This window comes from Biomphalaria glabrata, chromosome 1 (assembly GCF_947242115.1).
Source record: "Biomphalaria glabrata chromosome 1, xgBioGlab47.1, whole genome shotgun sequence".
Taxonomy (NCBI): Eukaryota; Metazoa; Mollusca; class Gastropoda; family Planorbidae; genus Biomphalaria; species Biomphalaria glabrata.
The window spans coordinates 19,675,963-19,697,776 of NC_074711.1; the positions used below are offsets into that span (position 1 = coordinate 19,675,963).

At 34.0% G+C, this 21,814-nt stretch overlaps 1 protein-coding gene and 1 long non-coding RNA gene across 4 annotated transcripts in view; both read left to right on the forward strand.

The window, feature by feature from the left end:
- The first annotated feature begins 4,721 nt into the window (after positions 1-4,721).
- On the forward strand, positions 4,722-8,884 carry LOC129925845 (uncharacterized). The gene is made up of 4 exons (XR_008777567.1): positions 4,722-5,135; positions 6,479-6,604; positions 6,947-7,015; positions 7,378-8,884. It is a non-coding gene; the product is annotated as an uncharacterized LOC129925845 (long non-coding RNA).
- A 4,635-nt stretch (positions 8,885-13,519) lies between these two features.
- LOC106071931 (nostrin-like) overlaps positions 13,520-21,814 on the forward strand; it is a 36,923-nt gene continuing 28,628 nt past the window's right edge. Inside the window, exons 1-2 of one of the 3 annotated variants that reach the window (XM_056026877.1) lie at positions 13,520-13,680; positions 14,970-14,993. In XM_056026877.1, the coding sequence (XP_055882852.1) occupies positions 13,654-13,680; positions 14,970-14,993 (51 nt within the window). In that variant the 5' untranslated portion in view covers positions 13,520-13,653. Of the gene's footprint in view, positions 13,681-14,969; positions 14,994-20,153; positions 20,551-21,814 lie in introns of those variants that run through there. The other 2 variants (XM_056026882.1, XM_056026862.1) reach the window with 2 other exon arrangements.

Here is a 21,814-nt window from a genome sequence, read left to right on the forward strand (position 1 = left end):
ATACTTGATATATGTAGATCAATAAACTTGAACTAAGTGAAACATTACTGGCCAGTTCAACATATTAAATAGTTTTCAGTGACAAATAGCATCTTAACTGAAGTTCTTAGAATTTCAAATCTATTTGAATAAATTCAATTTTTTAGCAACTTGAGTTCACTTGTCTCTAATTAGTGCTTGACATTTGTTATGGAAAGTTATATTGTTTATCCTTATGCCGACTATATGACCTGGGCAGAATCTAATTACATTAGTCTAATTGTGTGTTGTTTTCTTTTTAATGAAACAAATTTAATCATTTCTATTTAAAAATGTTAATTATTTATTTTGGAATATATATTTAAATGCATAAAGATATTATTAACTAATAATGTTGATCAACATTTCTTTAAAAATAAGGAAATGAAGTATCTAAAGCATTCTGAAAAAACAACAACATTGTTTCATTTTGATCTGAGAGATTCAGGATTTTATCATTGCTCTTAGGCTCTAAGTGCCAAAATACATCTAGTAGTTATTAAATGTATACATATAGTCTAATAATAGTTATGTAACTTGCCAACAGATTTATATTATTCCATGTGAAGCAACATCCCAAATCTTAGGCCCAAACTTACAAAAAAATAATTGAACCAAAACTTTTTTAAGGTAGATTTTTATTTCCATTCTTTAAAAGTATCATTCGAAAAAAAAAATCAGTGAGCTTATACACGTGACTCATTTGAACGCAATTTTACTTTGAATTTAAAAAATATAAATCCTGTAGGTAATAAGTTACTGGTATCTTTTTCACAACAAAACTTGGTCTCAGAAGTCATAAAACAGGTTGCTTAGCAACAGAGTAAGACTCTTCCTGTTATCCATTTTATTATTATTATTATTTCTTTTTTTTTTCCTTAGTTATTGAATGAAGCTCATTACACTGTCACTGCCACAAAAGGCTGTTCGCAAAGTTTGGGAATATAGAATATTTTAGTTCTTCTTAAAATGTTAATATCTAGTGGGAACTGAAGCTCGGCAACATTGTATCAACCCCTTAGACCAGAGTTTCTAAGCTTTTACTAGTGGCTCCCACACCCTCAGGTAAAAAACATCTACTTTCGCTTCCACTTTAGGGCTTAGCTAGCTACGGGCTGTAGGGAAGCGCTGTTAGCTACTCCAGTGAGAACTTCGTCGCCAAGCATTTCCTTCTGCATTCTGTGATTAGGAAATTCATTTTTTCTGGTGCCTACAATGCACCATTTCTTTTAGAACTGAGCAGGTCAAATACATGTAGACATTGTGGCTGATACTAAAGTGTAAAGAGACATTCAAAGCTGTTCAGCACGCCCATGTGTATTTTTAATAGGCTTGGTCGTCGTAAGATCCTCCTAGTTTTCAGCAAGACATCTTGTAGAGTCCTAGACCAATGGACCTTCCAGGAGTAGGCCTACTTTGTGTGAGAGACCCAAGCAAATGTTTGTGAATCACTTCTCTATGTCCAGTGACTCAATGGTTAACAATTTAACTTTTTTGATTTGTTTTGTTTTACATGTTGTTTAAAAAGGGTAGGCACTCCTCCCAACCAAGTTTACATTTAATAAAAGAGTATAGCTTCCCTTTCTCAATATTTTGCATTAGTGCTGAAATGTTTTGAATGCTTTTATATATATATATATATATATATATATATATATATATATATATATATATATATATATATATATATATATATATATATATATATATATAAGTCTATGGCTTTGATCTATTTTTCTGCTGCCGACAATTAGGGTTCCTGTGAAACTATGCTATCGAAGCTGCTTGGGTATAACTACATGTATCCAGGGGCGAACTGGCTAAATGGGCCGATGTCTGAATGGTGCGGTGGGGCTGCCTAATGGGCCACTTTAAATGTCATTGGGGTGTATGGGGTTCTGTAGGAGGAGTACCTCTGTCAACTGGGCCGTCGGGCTCTCTGAGCAGCTCATTGACCTTGGTCTCCACTCAGAGCCTAGCTCTCACCTGTGGCTCCAAACAGTTGTCTGCATGCGGCAACGGCCACACCCCGGCAAACCGTCTCGACTGACGGGCCAACCAGGTGAGGGTTAGCCAGAGCTAGTATCTGGTGAAACTATGGTCTCTGTCCACCACCAGCATGTGAAGTCTAGTTGCGGCTGCATGGCACTCAAGTCGAATTGGACTACCAGGAACATCAGGCGTCACCTATCAAACGCCGTGGAAAGTTTTGGAGCACTGTGGGACATGTAGAGCACACTGATCATCCACTGCACCCCAAACTAGCTCCAGTTGTCTGGACTCTGTTCTGCCACTGGATCCAGCTGGCAAGGGACGTAAGAGTGATGCTGATGCAGCGCAAATCTCCCTTACTTTAATAAATTTTCATCGCGCAAGCCACATTCTCATCTCCGCATTCTCATAAACAATTTACGTAACGAATTGATGAATAGAAAAATGTCATTAGGGATATAAGGACGATAGCTATTGTGGAGATGGTTTTATGGAGATAATAGAAAGGAGTGCTGTCTTGTTATAATTGTCTCAATTGTATTAATGAATTAAAGGTACAAATTATTAAGGAGGAGGGTATATTGAAATCATCAGCTAGGTTTTTAAATATTCGTAGGCTAAGTAACATGTGAAATAAGGTTTCTGCATGTACAAAATAAGCTGAAAAGCATCATGACACAAGAACACTTGCTGGGAGCAGGATTTCATGTTGAAGGCTGGGGATAAAGACGTTCACAAGACATTGTTTTGGACACAAACATAAACGTCAGCGAGCAGTTTGTTGATTCTTATCCTTTGAATGTGGAGATATTTCTCTGTTGCAAGAACGTTTCATGTTTCTTTTTTTTCAAATGTTTGGTTTGTTTTGATTGTTACTTCAGAATAGCCAAACATCCCACAGAACGGCCCGGATGGGGGGGGGGGGGAGAAGTGGGCGGCGGACAGAGTTCAAACCCGGGACCATCGAGACGACACTCCAGAGCGCATAACTTGCGAACAGTCAACCATCAAGTGTTAGGCTTTACTCTTTAAGTTATATCAAAGTATTGTAATAAACTAATTAAGATTGTGATTGCACTTTTTTTTTACTAAATGACATTGCCTATAAACCCTAAGTCTATTTACATGAAGAAATACAATACGTTATTGAAACCCACGTTTGCATATATGTGTTCAGTTCAGAATATCATATGCAATCAAGTTTTGGGCCGAATCATATGGTAATGCCCAGGACGATTTTGACACCCAGTCCGCCCTTCCATGTATCCCATATCTAACTTCCCTAATTGTAATTGGACATACAATGACATTAACATAAGAACTCATACTCTTTAGTCAAAATACTAAACATTATTTTAGAGATTCTATTACATTTGCAAGTAGATAGTTTAATCATGCTTTTATTAATAAAAAATAAGCTTCTTTTCATTATTAATGTCTCCATTGCTAATTTACCGGTTTCTCCTAAAACCATGAAAATTAGTGTTTTTTTTTTTAAATTTAATTTAAGGATCATTTTGAAAACACTTAGTCATATATCCGCAAGCGTTTCACACTTTTCCATCGCCCATAATTTGCATCCATGAGTAAGTATTAGAAACATGGTTTGATCATGGAACTATACTAATGGAACAACAGCTCCTAGTTTTTACTAGGGGAGTGCCGTCGCGCATCTTTTTTCGCACAAGGTGCAATATGGAGATATTCAGGAGGATGCAAAAGAAGAAATTTACTCCTCCAGTCACTTGGACTGACCTTCAATGAGAGTAAAACTTTCCTACGCTTTATTTTATTAGATCTCTAAAAACTTCATCCATTTTCTCACAATGTTTTGTGATTTATACAATTTTCCTGAATAAGGGATCGTCACAAAAGTTATTTTTTTAAGGCCACCCCATTAAAATAGCTGTTTTCAGTACTTTCACATTTGGGTATTTTACACAAAATCTGGATTTTTTTTATGTACATGAAATCATTATCATCTGTCCCGCGTAACCAAATCCTCCACTTTTCCCGGTCACCAATGTTCTTAACAAGATATCAAGAGAGAGAGAGAGGCTGGTCCATTATTTGCGTAGTCAAGCCAGCTTTTCTTCTGACAAACATTTTTTCGTTTATTCTCTTGAAGGATATTTTTTTTAAAGTTAGTCTTACAAAATACAATTCCAAACCAACTCATGCAGTTATCGTCTTTTCACAGTATTGAGGAGTCATCCTTTTTGCCAGCCAGAGTGTTAATTGGCAAAAGTAAAAAAATTCATTATTTTTTTTTTTTAGTAAATATTCACAACTATATCTTTTATATAATAATATATTTTTAAATAATAATATCTTTTATATAGACATGCTTTAATAGATCTAATAAATGATTAACGCGGACCTACCAATATGGGTATATTAATACTTAAATCTGGGTATTTTAAATTTCGAATGCGCATTTTTTAAAAACCGAACTTATCTATAGATCTCTTATATCTAGAATAATATAGATCTACAACACCCAGTCTTAGACTATGGTTCTAGATCTATTTAAAGATATTTTTTTTAAAAATAATTCAATAGATCTAATAAATTCATGATTTCCACTCTATTTTCTCTAGATCTAGACCATACATGAGATCAATATGAATGTTTATAGATCTAGTCTAGATCTATCGATCATCTATAGTGACTATAGTCAACTATAGTGTCTATAGCTGTAGTGTAGTATTGGCACTATTGCCTGGCCTGTAGAGATCTAGCTAGTACCTGTAGTGTACTAATATTAGTAGATGAAGATTGTAGATCTATAATAATAATACTTATTTATAGTAGAAAGTAGATGTATAATGTATCAATTCTATCTAATCTAAATCTAGACTTCACTTTCACATCACACTATTATTGATACAGACAGTGAATGAAACGAATGCAGTGATTATAGTTTATACTGATTATACTTATATTTTATAGATCTACCAGTTGATAATCATCATCATCATAGATAATAATCTAGACTAGTATTCTAGATCTATTAATAATCATAGTCACCGTGATAGTGCCCTTTTTAGTCAATGTAGTCAAGTCAAGACAGTGGAATGTAAACTCGAAGGTTCAATACAATACAGTATAAGTAGAGTCTATGAGTTAGTAGGCTATAAGATCTAATTATTTTGTTACTTTGTATGTCAATGCCTCAATTAAAATAATTAATATCATCAGCCATATCATTTTAAATATTAAAATATTATAGTAGACATAGATTTCTATATTATAAATAGATACATTAGATCTATAAAATATAATTTTACAAACTTTAGAAATGATTGATTTTATTTTTAATTGATCAGCCTTCTAGACTAGATCTAGCACCTCTAACTTGTAGTTTGTAGATCTTGGAATTGGATCGAAATTCACCTTCCTAAATTGTCTCTAAAGTCTGTATCTGATTTGAGAGGCCCAACGAGGCAAGTGTCTATTAGTACTCTGTCTCTTGATCTATCTAGTAGGCCTACTTAGCTAGTGCATTAGCCTTAGCCATAGTGTAGTCAAATCTTGACAACTAGTCTTCTAGATCTAAGCTTCTAGAATAATTAGATCTAGATCCAGTTTAGATTTAGAATATAAAAGTATTTTACTAGCTAAAATACTAAATCTACAGATATAAATTCTAGATAGATATACAATATATAGATCCAGTTTAGATTTGGAATATAAAAATATTTACTAGCTAAAATTCTAAATGTACTGATCTCTACAACAAAATATTATTAAGATATAATTATAGATTATAGACTAGTTATATATGTACATAAAATATATAAATAAAAGATAAAATTTATGCAGGCCTAGATCCCATAAATTTATAATTGATCCAGATCTATCAGTAAAAGTTACCTTCGACGGGAAGTTTTACCCAATCTAATCTATACAAGACAATTTATAATCCATGCCTCGCCTACACCCCATACATTAAATAATAGTTCCCATGCGGGGATGGCTGCCTGGTCGTGCAGTTTGCTTGCTGGACTGTCGTTCGGATTTATCGACGGTCGAGGGTTCAAACCCTGCCCGATCCCATCCCCCGTCGTCCTGCGGGAGGTTTGGACTAGGAAGTAAACTATCTTCAACTCTGAAGGAACATCCGAATTATGTAAAACATTTTACAAAACATTTTACATGCCCAGACCCATGAGTTCATGAAATAATAAATGATGTGGTGTCAATTATGGATCTATCCCCTGAAATTCAGGACTTTAATATAAAACTCACATATCTAGTTAATTATTTGCTATGACACTCTGATCAACTTTGACTTGTGTGATACATATATGTTTCTTATCAGATTTAATGAATGAAGTTTTGGTGCATTTTAAGGCTACAAAAGTATCATCAGGTGTATTCTAACCATTGGTATTTTTCCTGGCAACATTTTTTTTCTAGTCTGTGATAAATTATAAATAAAAAAAAAATTTTTGTAATGTTTCAGTTATTAACAAGTAGAACCATGGCAACCAGTTCTGATGATGTACCAGAATGGCTCAAGGATCATACTTATACTATTTCTACTCTCTGGGCAGACATTAATAATATTGGCATCCATTCAATATTTATTGTAAGTACTCTTATGCAATTTTTATTTTAGTTATCTAAAAGATATTTTATGAAGTGTGATTTTCATGGTCAAGCAACATCCAAATATCTGGGATGGAATTTAACATTTTTCTCTAGTTTTTTTTTTATAACACTCTTAAGCAAATTCATCTTTCATGAATGCCTAATATAACTTGGCTGTTGTGCAGTCCATTCCTTTACAATAAACTGTTAGATGAAATTAGGCAAAGTTATGTCTGATAATTTGTATGTTTGATACAACAATGTATTCAATTTAATATTATTTTTTAATTTTAATGTATTCAAAAGAAATTAGCCAATATGCCTAATTGTATAATTACAGTTATATTTGGAAATGCAAGAAAAAGGCATGCATTCCTGACAAGTCAATGATTGGTTGCACCTCTAAAAGGTAAGGCATTGCAATTTTTCCTTATGCACTTTTCTCATAAGATGAAGTACTTGTATTTTTGAAAAACTAGTTTTCCATGAATATGTAAATCTTAATATATGTTATAGTTGCTTTTAGATGAGTGCAATGTCCATCAAATTAACTGAATATCTGCCTTCACCTTTAGTAATAATTCATAACTATTAAGGTCAGGGCCATGTCTACACATTAACGCAGTAGCTCCTTTTAGGTACAAACTATTTTTAGAATGGCAAAATTATATAATTATACTTAATAACATATATATACGTTTAGCATGGTCAACACATATGTCACACATATTTTTATTTTTTTAAAATCCTTTTATTTATTTTTATAACTAGATAACTTTCTGTTATGAGAAAAGATGAGATTCTTGGACTCCTGCATAGCACCACCAGAAAGGAAAATCCCATCATGTTGCAAAATAAAAGTCTTGGACCAATTTTAATTTAAGATATATATATTATACTGTAAGCTCTATACATATTTATGTGTATCCTGTCATTCAGCAAACAGGTTTGGATTTAGTATTTCTTTAAATCTGTTAGATATTGTACTTGAAAACTATTATTCTGAGCCCCATTAAAACAATAGGGAGTGCAGTGAATGAGTGGTAAAGCACTTGCCCTGAGTCCACCTAACTCTAATGGGTAGCTGACTTTCGTTTTGGAAAAGTAAAAGATGGTTGGTTGTTGTGCTGGCCACATGATGCACTGGCCAAAGAATCAAATGACCTTTACATCATCTGCCCTATAGATTGTGAGGTCTGAAATGGGATTTTTTTTCAAAAGGTGGTTGGTTGTTGTCCTGGGTACATGACACCCTCGCTAACCATGGGGCACAGAAACTGATAAACGTTATATCATTTGCCCCATAGATTGCAAGATATGTAAGGGAAATTTTACTTTTTTAAAATTAAAATAAGAATCTAACAAAAGTAAACATATAAAATATGGTGCATTCTCCTTAAAACTAAAACCTGGTGCGAAGGTTTAAAATGTTGGCAAAAAAAAGCAACATCATATATTCTTAATTCCCTTTGCAAAACTTACTGAGAAGAACATGCATGTTGTTCCCTAATAAGTTTCTTGACAGAGGAAATCTTGTTTATATTAGATTTGAATTAAGCAAATTAAGAAAAAAATTATAATCATTATTTCAAATGGTTGTATCTAAACCTTATGAATTATTTTTCAGTTATAGGTATATTGAGATGAATGGATAATCATGAAATTGTTAAATAATTGCTGCTATCATTCCATTGACTTAAGAACCATACCATAATTTTATTTTTTTAAAAATTAATTTCAAAAGGATTTTTTTCAAGCATAGAGTTCACATAGATCTTGAGTGAAATTTTTTTTTTTTTACTAATGCTTCAATTTTAGTGTATCATATTAGTTTTTAATTTTTATTACCCGAATATTTAAAAAATGAGTACACTATTTTCATGTAATAATGTAACTTGGTATTCACACAATGCTCAAAATACGCTATAATCTTTAGGCCATACAGATTTGTATAAATTAACTTGTTTAAATACATTGTAAATGTATATTGTTTGGATAAGAATAAAATTTTTCTGTAGACAATTATTGTTCAAGATTTGTTGATGCTCCTGCTTAATCAATTATATATACAGGTCATTAGTTTTGACACGTCTGATAATAAATGACAATACAAGTTAGTGAATGAATATTTGTCATTATTTCAGCTGCTTTAGGCCTACATCAATGTGAGGTACCAGTACTTTGATTGTGTCATATAACAATTTAAAGCAACATTTTGAAATGAATAGTCTGTAGAATTGACAGTAAATACATTTAAGTGATGGGCTGTGATCTGTGTGAATTGAGAGCTGATCATGTATTGAATTTATGTTTTTGATCTTTACTTCAAGTAAATGTTAATGAGCAATTAATTTTTAATGAATAAATAATTTAAAAATAAATACAAAAGAACCATAAACATCTACTTTAGTTTAATAAATTTTTTCATCAGAACAGAATTTCCAATTTTGCATTTTTAAAATAAAATATAATTTATTTAGAGTAGAGTCAGAACACAAAATCATAGTTTTAAAATATTAAGTAAATTAAGCTAAGCTGTGATCTCTTATAAACATTTGTATATAGACTATACACAATTTAATTATTATTTTTCATCAAATTGCAGAAACTAGTAAAACCATAGTCAATGAAATAGTAATACTAGTAAATGAGATAAAAGTAAACTAAATATCATCAATGCTATTGAAGCCACACTTGTTTTTTTTTTTTTATCTTGTTTGGTGGACTGCAATTAAAGTTGCTATTAATTTTACTGATCGTCTTAGCTGAAGTGCCAGTGTCGTCTCTTTGAAATCTAAGCTTATTTTCTTGGTAACTGGAAGTCCAGATATTTGGAGTTTCATTTTAAGCACCTATACTTTCCGAAATGGCATTCGATAGGCTAAACCATTTGCCTAACATGTCATATGCACGTAAAGAGGTACCACAGAAATGCTTAGGCGCCAACTTACTTTAACTGACATAGAATAAGAGAGCACCTGGTTGCATACAGCTTCAGAACGAGACAGCTGGAGGTCACTTACAAAGGTGTGGTATACACCAATGAAAATTAATTGCCGAGGGTAGATGGCAAAAAAAAAAAAAAAAAACATTCTACCACTTGTGGACAATGGTTATGCCTGTGCTCAGTGTGGCATAATATGTAGGTCACAGCTGGGGCTGAGTAGCATCTGGAAACATAGCATTCCTCATAAGTCTTAGGAATCAAAGACAAGCCTATCATTTTTGTAGCATAGTTTGTAGCTTCTGTAAATGCATGAAATGCCGACACAAGCCCTCTGTGAGTTTGATGGATTATAAACACCTTACTTCTTTGCCTTATATTAAATGGTCCTTCTCTCTGTTCCTCTAGGTACTTGCATTTATCTAAATATCATTGATATATCGTAACATGTCATCAAAATAAAAGCTAGAATCTCTGCAACTCGTGTACAAGTCAGAAGTCATCAATAACACTTGCCATTTAAAAAATAACAATTTAGATTAGTCAAATTAGTGACTGATTATTCGATTCATTTAGGCCTATAAATTTTTTATTTGAATATATAATGATCCTTTACACTCTGTGACTTTACTAGTATACTTTGGAGTAGACTTGTTGAGCTAAAGTTGGAAGTACACATTGAGTTTTACTGTGATCTACTAGATCTAGATCTATATAGATGTATATTATAAAGAAGTAGAGAGAGTATCTCATCAATAGTATCTGTCATATCGTGATCAGTAGGCGGCTGCAGGTTTATAGATCTATTCCATGACAAAAACCCTGGCTAGATTTAGATCTACTGGTCTAGACATCTAGATCTAACTAGAATTAAACTATAAAACTGAATTAGAGAAGTAGCTTTCTGGATCTAGAACCAGAATCTATATTATTTATATTAGATCTAGTTGCGTCGAACGCTTAATTTTTGGTTGTTGTTTTTAATAAATGCACATAAAATACATTGTATTTTGGCAATAAAAATACCCAGTTGGTAGTTAAGTTATTCTAATAATTAATTAATGAATGACTATCAGTATTTGTTTTAGATCTATCAGATTCATATGACTATGACTTATTATTTATACTTATTTTGTACCATTCGTCCAAGAAGATCTAGCTCTAGATCTATTTCATTTTAGATTAGGCTATAGTTTTTTTTTGTTGTCATTTTATTTAGGCTACAATATTACCGAGATGAACTTTTTCTTTGTTTCCCACGAGACGTGTATGCCTATAGCCTAGTCCTTTCGATAATAATAATATAAAAAAAAACGATTAGAAATGCGTAGCTTGGAGTGTCAAAACTGTATTAGGCCTCCTATTTTTATTTTTATTTCGTGCAATTTAGTATATCGTAACAAATACGCATTTAGAGGAACGGTAGACAGGTCTTCATCCAGATTTAGTGTAAATAAACCAAACACAGAAACACTGAAAGATTGTATTTTCGGAATTTAGATTCTATTTTTTTGAAAAAATGTGGCATTTTATAGGGTGGTCGAAAAAAATAACTTTTGTGACGATCTCTTAGTCGGGAAAATTTTATCTATTATATCAGATAGTCAGAAAATGGATGAAGTTTTTACACATCTAATCAAATAGAGCGTACGAAAGTTTTACACCCATTGCAAGGGACTGACGGAGTAAATCTCTTCTTTGGCATCATCATGGATTTCTCCACATTGCACCATGCGCAAAAATGATGCGCGACGGCACTTCGACTCTCTTTGGCTTTGTAAAAAAACTCGAAGCTGGTGTTCCATTAGTATAGTTCCATGGTTTGATCAACAAATTCAAATCGGCTATCTGTATGACATTTCCTAAGCAGACATCGCATTTGTACCATTTATTTTGCACTATTTCCTATGTTCTAAGAATGATCCATTAGATGAGAAAATGATAACTAGGTATTTGAAATGTAACACTATTTAATAGAGAAGCATCTAATTCAAATGTATCATGAGTTTAAAGATCTTCTCCCATACAATTTTTCTTTGAAAGGATGGCAATGTTCTTTTCAAGTCAATAAACGTGCAAAATAGTTTTCCTCCGTTATGTAGTAAAGAATAAAGGCAGTTTCTAGCGTTGACTCGAAACCCAAGACGCTCGGACTAGAGAGGACCCCACCACTTTTCATTTACCTTAACACAATATCCGTGCTGGTGTCTGTCATCTATGAAAGGGCCCAATGAGGAACGGAGTGTAGATCGTGACATGGTGGTTGAAGCTCTCTTTCAATCTCCGACCTGTGCCACGAACATAATTCTTAAGCACCTCAACGCGGGCTTCTTCTTTTGCTGCTCTATTGGCCTAATCGTTTCCTCCTACAACAGTTTCCACCCGAACGCCACTATGGGGGGGGGGGGGGGTAGTCCGGGTGTTCACGTTGAAGACGTCAACAGAGCAATGGTAGGCCTACGTCAGCAGACATTTGATCATTCTGACGCAAGAAAGACGGTTAGACAGACTACATACTAGCATTGGAGAAAGACGTAGGCCTAATGAAATGTAGGCCTCTATTTTAAAAAAAATATAAATTTGAATCGATCTTGTTGCAGTCGTCTAGCTCTGAACCATCCCCCCCCCACACACTCAATTTAATAAATGATTTAAAAATAACAACATTGATATGTAGGCTATAATGAAGCAGTTTTTATTTGACTAATAATCAAATATGAAGTTATAACTATTAACTACTACAACCCCATTGCAACACATTTAATGTCCTTGAAACTAGCAAAATATTTTTTACATATTTTTTTAAAAACAAAGTTCATCTGGGGAAGAACCGCAAAATATATTGCAATACTACAGGACTAAGCCTAATTTTTCTATATAAAACTAAATTAATTAATTACAACTAATTGATTGACAATTTGTTTTTTTTTAATCGATTCATGTTGGCATATTGTCATCTTAAAAATATAAGCTAATATTAAAAAGAGTTATTGCAAACTTTCAACTTGATCCAAGAATAGGAAATGGGAGAAAGAAAAAAAAAAAACACGTACAAAACGTAATGAGAGAAATAACTCCACATATACAGCCACTTTTCTCAATAAGTAATTTTAAGTGGCCGTTGGTCCCAATAGGTGTGTGTTCGGTTGTGACTGATTTTGGGCGTTGAAATCTTCCATCACGGCATTAGCGGGATGAGGTCGTGGCTGGGTGTTTCATCACATTTTGTTAGAAGTTGATCATAAACGTTATCATTGATGGCATCTTCTGACTTCCAGGTCGGGGTACATAGATCTACTTAAATGATAAGGATTTTAATTTGGTTTGTATACAGTCGAGATGTAGGCCTATGCTTATAGTGCGATCGCTAACTGCCTTCCAAGCTTCCAGAGGCAGCTCTTTTGGAGATGACGATACCTACCCCATCAGCATGTTTTGAATCATGTCTTTAATATAATATGATCTTGCTATCATTTGTTATTCGTCCACTTCATGTCCAAGGACCGTAGGACGTCTAGTAGGTAGGCCTAGATTTCTTTTAGAAGTTTGGCCGTTCAGTAGTCGTCTATAGCAGTAAATCTACAATTATTGTTAAAAAACAAAAACATAATCTAGCTTGCAAACAGTTTCCCAGAGTACAATGAAAGACTCAAATGAAAAAGCATGGCTTATATCTAGATCTAAAGATTAGAATCTATAATAGTCTATAACAAAAAGTATAAGTACTATAAGTCACTATAAGTGATACTTGGCTGCCTGTCAGTGCGGTTTGCGCGCTGGACTGTCGTTCAGATTTATCGGGAGGTTTGGACTAGGAAGTAATTATCTTCAACTCTGAAGGAACAACTGAAACATGTAAAACATTTGACAAACATTTACTTATTGTAGGCCTATATCATTACTAGTTAAAGTAAAATAAAGTAAAAATTCGAAAGGAAATAAATGTACAGGAAATAAAATCTATTTTCAATGGACTTCCTGTTTTATGTTTGCTTATTTGATAGTCTAGTAAATAGTCAATTTGACTATTTGTTTTCCTTGAAACATTTCATCAGTACTTATGAATTTTAGGCCAATTATTGAAAAAAAGGGTTGCACGAAAAATGACTATGTTTAAAGACAGTTTTTGGGTAAGTAAATCACTGTAAAATATACATCATAAGTAGACTAGATAGTCTAAGACTAAGATTAAAGATAGATTTCATAGAATGATATTCAATGATACTATAATAGTATTAGTTATTAATAGTAATACTATAATTTATTAATTATAATAGACTAGTTAGAGTTAGACCTAGTAATTAACTCTTCATCCATTTTTTTCTTTAAAAGTTAAAACTAGATCAGATGTCAAAGATGGTAGGTCAATGTGGTAAATGCTGAATTTATTAAAAACATTTTTCTCCCCATCTGTAAGTAATCAATGATCTTAATAAACAAACATGATAGATCATCTAGTGATTGTATAAAAAAAATCTTCAAATTTCATCTAGATCTATATAGTTTATATCATTTTTTTTTTACGCTAGCTCAAGACAGATCTTGGTAGATACTAAGATAGATATTTTGTTGGTATTACTTTGATTATTTTAGCTTTATTTTATCTCCCAGACCATAGTTAACAATTACCCTATTAGCTTCAGCTAATTTCTAAAGCAAAGCCTGCCTCTGTCATATATATCTATTTATTCTTTTGACTTAGAGTTTTCTGTAATAAATCTAGGGTTCTGTACCAACATATTTATCTACAGGCAGCACTAACTGATCATTATTATTATTATTATAGCTTTTATATAGCGCTACTTTCATGCTTATAGCACGCTCAGAGCGCTTTTGGTCCAATTTCATTTGTGAACCAGTGTGGGGGTGGGGAGGGGGTATCTAGGAGTAGGTTTTCCGTGCTGCCTTTAGGCGCTCAGTAAACAATTCTGTCCGAGTCGGAGGTCGAACCTCGAGCCCCCTTCTAGGTAGCCAAGCCAAACCAAGTTCAAGAGCACTTGGCTGCTCGACCACGCTTCCCATTAGTGGATTGTCTGAGTGTGATATTACAATGCTAAACTGTATCAATTTAGAATTGTGTCATTTTACCGGCATAACAACCAACTGCTTAAATTACTTTGTCCAAGAATATCAATTACTCACGTGAGTTGGTTGGAATCAGTGATGATCTAAAAATCTCTCAATCTTTCTCATGCCTCCTCAGTTCTGATGCCAAACACTTTGGTCATCAAGCTTTAGCTGCACTTTTATATTTCATGTGTACTACAAAAAAAAATTATTAAGCTAGAAAACTGGAAAGTGATAAATTTATAGTTCTTGTTACATTTTTTATGAGGCTATTTTATTATTATTTAAAAAAATTGTATATTGAACCACATGTGTGCAATCTGTTTTAATTAGATATGATTTGTTTCTTCAGAATGGTCCTAAAACAAATTTACAGGTAAAATTGTATTGCTCATGCCTGTTAGATGTAGTGTACTAAGTATAGTACTAATATTTATTAAATGTAGAATATGGTATTGGTCTTAGCACCTAGATGCAATGAATAATTTTGTAGAAAAATTTACCGAAATTACCATGTTTTGTTATTTGTATGATGGTTTTGATTCTGAAAACAGTATTCAACCTTATTTTAAATTGTATGCAGAATTCAATTTTCAAAGTTTAGCCTTAATTAAAAAAGAGGGAGGGGGGGATTACAATTAGAAGCATGGATGTGAATGTGCATATTTGAATTTCACTTTTTCTGTTATCAAATCAAACATTGTTTATCTCTTTAAAAAACAAAATTGGCAACTCTATGTAAATTATAATTTTTTTAACTAAAATTAATATTACATGTGATGTAACCCTGAAATTATTTATATTCTCAAGTTTGTTTGTTTTTTAAAACAAAATGTTTATTCCATTCGATAAAATCAACATTTGTCAACATTATTTTTTTTTTTAATTTCTGAAGTGAATATTTATAATAATAGCTATATAAATGATAAATGTTTTGTTATATTGTCTATTAATAAGTACAGTTATCATTTTTTTTATCAATATGTGTTTGCATGCTAGAATGGAACATGCTTAATGAAGTATAAAATATTTGTTTCCTTTGGCATGTTTAGAATTCTGATTAAAGTTCTTTCCTCCAATTTTTGAAATTTGAACATTGTCTTTAATATTTTGATGTGTAGGCCCCATTTTCCTTTCACTATTCACTGCCTCAGGCATTGCTGTCTTTAACCAGTGCTATACTGAGAATTAGGACATTTATTACCTTGGGCATTGCTGTCTTTAACCAGTGCTATACCGAGAATTAGGACATTTATTACCATGGGCATTGCTGTCTTTAACCAGTGCTATACTGAGAATTAGGACATTTATTACCTTGGGCATTGCTGTCTTTAAGCAGTGCTATACTGAGAATTAGGACATTTATTATCTTAGGCATTGCTGTCTTTAACCAGTGCTATACTGAGAATTAGGACATTTATTACCTTGGGCATTGCTGTCTTTAACCAGTGCTATACTGAGAATTAGGACATTTATTACCTTGGGCATTGCTGTCTTTAACCAAAAACTACTATTGTAGATATCAATAAAATATATATAGCTTCAAATGTCTAATAATAGTTTTGTCCTCAGTTTAAGCTGCCACATTTGTAGGTCAGTAAATGAATTAAAAAAAAAAAACAACTAAAAGTATTCCTCAGATGAACAGTAATTTAAAATGTTGACCTAAAAGATATTATTTTGATTTATTATTGCACCATTTCTATTTAGAACTCTGGTCTTGTCATCCCAACAATACAACATTTTTGATAAGGCTACTGCTTAGTTCAATGCTATTTACTGGTGAAAATGTGAATTAAAACAGCTCACCCAATAAAAATATTGTATTGTGATAATCATTATTAAATTTACATACATTACAGATATTTCTATGGAGGTCATGCAAATTTGTCTTGAGCTAAATTGATTTGCTTGCTCAAGCCATATTTGTGTGTCTCTTTCATGTTTTTACTATTCCACTATTTTGCAATGTGTCCTGATGTCCTTAGGATCACATCCTTGTTCTTATGATCTCATCAGTGTCAAATATTTATTTTTAAAAAATCCAAAAACTTTATAGTGTAAGAAATGCATGAGCCCTGTGGAGATGAATGCACTCAAATTTGCATGCATATCCTTTTGTTTTATTTGTGTGTGTGTTTAACTGAAACTTCCTTCAATATGAATCCCTTTAAATGAGCAAATCTACGCCTGTGTTATGTCAGCTATTGTGTGGGCAGTTTATTGCTTTGATGCCTCCACTAGTTCAGCACATGAACATTAGGCCAGCTTTAATGTTGATGAAAATATAAACCAGTTTTAATGAGAATATGCATGAATCCCTTGATTGTAACTCGGTTTATTCTTTGATCCCATCACTGTCTCCATGCTTTACAAATGGAGAGATAAACAAGTTTTGTTTTGAAACATTTTATTTACTCTTTGGCATAGTGTCAATTGTTTTTTTGTAAAGCTGTTATATACAATCAGTACCTTATACAAACCTCAGTGGATAGGGTCTTGATAAGGATTCTTGAAACCATTGCGCTAGTATTTTGAATCCTATTTAGATATCTTCTGTAAAAACTAAGTTAATCATAATTTATAAAAGGCAATTATTAAATCTTTAAAAAAAAATGAAATAAAAAAAGAAGATTGCATTTGGATTACATCAAAAGCATATTTATTTCTGTAAACATACAGGAATATCTCCCGAGAGCCCATTTAGTGAATGGGCCTTTTGCCAAAATCGATACACTCTGCTCTATTTTGTTAGTGTGAGTTTCGTCCCAGTGCTAGAGTTCCTGCACCACCCCGTGAGGCCCGCCTCCTCCATCCTCTTTGACTGGCCTTATCAGTGCTTGGACCTGGGGGTTGTAACAGTACGAGTATTGTTTACATGTTCTGGTAACTGTTCCCTCTATGTGTTGAATTGCCTAGCGTGCTAATGTTCCGCGCGATGTCTATTATATAAAATACTGTGTCAGTGCGATGTGTTCGGGATGCTCAGTGCATTGAATTCTGTAGTGTCTTAGTCTGTGTTGGCAGAGGGCCATCGCTAGCCATCTATCATAACCAGAGTGGCTTTGACATTGAGTTGTTTTTTGTTTTGTTAGACAGTTAGTGTTCTTGAAAGTGTCTGCACGGCTAATTGCATTCAGGGGTTAGGGAAGGTAGGTTTTAAATAGGGCCGTGGCGTTGACTGTGCACACACATCATTACGCTGTGTTGTTTGTTTACATGACGTCAGCCGAAACATACACACTGGCTCACACACACAGAGCCCTTTATATTTACTATCTTCAAAATTTTATTTTTAAGTTCAATGTCAGTTTAGGTAATCTGTGTGTGTGTGTTTTCTTCTGTCATCGTATTCAACGTAATCGCTACGTAGGTCTATATGACCTTAGCGCATTTCTGTAACTCGAGACAGTCTCTTTTTAACACAAAAAACACAGGAGGGGGGGGGGGTCGTGTCACCTCATTACCTGGAGTGTTCTACAACTTCATTTCAATTGTACGTGTACTTCCTGAAAAGAAGAAAAAAAAAAAAAAACTTTTGCCAACTTCCTGGTCATCAAATGCTAATTTCCGTAACCTTTGAGTTGACCTTTATATGTGTGTGTTCAGACGAGAGGTAATCAGAATAAATGAAGTCTTAACGTTACAGACACAGCGACATGGATGTTGAGTGTGTGTGTGTGTGTGGGGGGGGGGGGGAAACCACTGTGTTGTGGAGTCTTGTCTATCGCCACTAATATTGATTAGAAGCATTGAAGTTTGAGATGCCTCCTCCCCCCTCTTTTTTCTCTCCTAGATTTGGACTGTCCTAAATCTACTGAATTAACTTGATATATCGATCCACGTATTTATCTTCCCATCCACCTTTGTATTCTAAGTACGCTTTCTGCAGTTGTTGTTTCACACTAATGTACTGACCAGGTACGAAGACTTGCTGCCTTTGTTTTCTTAGTTCCTTTGCCCCAGCTTCTAGTAACTCACTTCGTCTGTCCCTGAGTGGGCATTAGTTTTACACGTTAAATCTCCTACTTCTCTGTTTCGGATCAAGTGGAAACTTTGCACAATTATTCATTATCGATAGAAACACAGGAATCAATCAATAATAATAAGCTAGTTAATAAGACGTAATTAATTACATTTTGTTGTACCAATGTACTAAGCTTAGGAGAGATAAGCCTTGTGTAGACAATTACGTCTTTCGCTAAACCTTTTAAAGTAACAATAGTCTATAAACCTTTTTTTTTACTTCAATATCTTTATGGCCTTCCATCATAAAGGTCAGAGACCTCGAGTTTGAATTACGACTCGAGCAACTGCTTTTTTTTTTAATTGCTTTTGAAAAGGCAGCACGGAAACCTTCTTTCAGATACCCCCACCCCATCCCAACTGGTCCACAAATGTGATCGGACCATATCTCACCGAGCATGCTATAAGCGCTAAACAAAAACAATAAAAACATTTCCAATCGCACAAATGTATTATTGTTAGCCTAGATGTATTAAAATGTAATGACATGATTGATTCATAATAATTGATGCAATTTCACTCGATATAAGCTTCCCCCCCCCTTAAAGTATATTTTAAAAATATTTAACTTATTTTTAATCCTTGAAGTATGTTTTACGTTTCTTATTTAACCCCCCCCCTCCCCCATGGAATACACCCCAAGCGTGTTTGACAAACACTTATCTATTCCTTGAGTCTAGTTACTGACAGAATCAGATTTGTTGACAGTGGCAACGGCCAGGAGTGAGATGCAACGCATGTCAGTGTTCGTGTGTAACTTACCTTCAGACGCCGAACACATGCGTGTTCTTACCTGATTTGTCTTATGACATGACCTGGGGTCCGACCTGTGAGTGAAATCTAACAGATTGTCCTTCGCAGGGGACTCAATGCACAGGGAAGACACACAAAAACGCTAGCGATGTTTTGGACTTTAACCGTGTCTCTGATGGAGCACTAACTGCCAATGTGGACTATCTAGGATTTCGTGCACATCTTGTGTGTGTTTTTGTTTTAATGCATTGCTTACTCTGTGTTCACCTGTGCTTTAAGTAAGACTGTAATGTCAGTTAGACTGCAATAGGCCTGGCGTCCAATACAACAGGTAGCACACTCATGTGTGTCACGTTGTCAACTGCTAACAAACTTGCTTCTTACAAGATCTTGATCTACTTTAAAAAACTCAATTCTGGATGTAGTTCCAATGTTTTCTTGCTTGTTCTGCATGCCCCCCCCCCCCCCTAAACCTTCACGTGGTTCTATCGTCACTCTCTTTCAACTAGACCTTTGCCCTTTTAAAATCATATATATATATATATATGCACACACACACACACACAAACAAAAAAAAAAAAGCTTTGTAGATTAATACATTTTTTTTTAATTCACTAACAAAAAAATCCAGCCTACTTAAAAAACAAAGAAAACAAAACAAAAACCCACAAAACAAAACAACACCTACATTGTAGACGTAGTAAGTATTTCTGAAGTGAACTATTTCATAAGTCTAGTGCAAGATTGTTGTTTGTTTTCTTAGTAATTCATTAGCTCGAGGCCAAAACACGTTTCCTAGTTGTGTATTATTGGTTCATAGAGACACACTGGAAGTGGAGATACGAAATTAATCCGGCACATTGGTTTGTGATATTCTGTGACGTGGGACTTATTTCATTGGATGTGATCTGTTTCCTTGGATACATTAGCTAATAGCTTCTCATTAAAACATTCGCACACTTAAAAAGCGAGTCTTCCAGAAAATGAGTTGAACATTGTGCCCCGTTATGAGCCATCCTACAACATGCGGGCGCTGTCATCGGCGTGAGAAGAGCCGCTCCAGCATCAGGAGACTATCGGGCATACTGCCCCACTCGGTTCAGGGCGCCATCAACAGCCTGACGCTGCCCATGCCTGCCAGTAACATCGCAAAGGTTAAACACATTTTATTTTTTTATCTCCCTTCCCGTTTTGTTCCCCCTCAGCTTTTGTTTTTTCCTTAGCTTGAGATTTGACTGTGTTATGAAACTTTGCGCCTTTTAAAGCTTGGCTTGATTTGAATTAGACTGCTGCTAATGTTAGTTTTGTTGTAAATAGTTTGACCTTTGTTTCTGCTTACAAATAAAATAGTTCTAGTAGTTCGTTCTATGTCAAGGTTAGAAAACTGAACATCTATGAAGAACGCATCATATCGTCAAGACTTCTTGTGGTAATGAATCAGTTCAGGGTTGTCAAGTTGGTACCTTGAGTTGATACCAGAATTCTTTAGATGCTTAAGCAAGAGAGGGGAGGGGGGGGGGCGGTTAACAACTGTTCGACTCCGCTAACCCTGATTGAAATAACGTTCGTATTCGAGACTGTTATTCTTGTTCTTGGAACATTATGCAGTAATGCAATACCTAGGAAATGGACTACAGAGCTATTTCAATTCAAAGATCAAAGAATAGGAATGCAAACGTAGATCTATCCATTCTAGTTATTTAGACACAATGGAAAGTGACTTGTGTGTGTTCATGTCAATATTCAATCACTTAGATTCAATCAGCTAGAGGTGGTACAAGGTTTTAACCTTTTTCTCCCCCTAGACATTTTGGCACATCTTCAATTTCTTTGGTTTGAAAAAACAAAAAAAACTGCTTGATAGCATTTCTAGTATTTCCCCTATTCCCTCCCTGCCAGAATAACACATGATTGCTTTGTTTTAGTCTGCATGCTTGTTGTAACACGTGTCTAGATTAGCTTGAGTAGACCATATGCTTAATCCCTTTTTTATTTTTAATTACTGAGGCTTCTTTGATTGGCTTGAACTTTAAAAAAATAAATATTTTTACAGAATGGATTTTTGAACAGCCACTGCATAATGGGACACGTTTGAGTTAGATGGCTGTGGGGAAGTGAGGGGGATCTGCATGTACCAGTGGTGTTTAGACTGTTATCTTAAAGAAATGGGTTATTACAACCTCACAAGGACACATGTTGAGAAGGAAGGAGAAAGAAAGTGTCCTGTGATCTGTTACTGTTGAACGTTTGTTAATATTAGGGGAGATAAACATAAAAAAACACAACAGGCTTGTTAGATCTCCTCCTCAATTTCTCTCTCAATCAGATCAAAACGTTTTATACAATATAGAAAAGGGAAAGGCAAGAGAGCTCTACTCTACACTGAGACCCGCTAGTTAATCTCATTGCTTGCTCCAA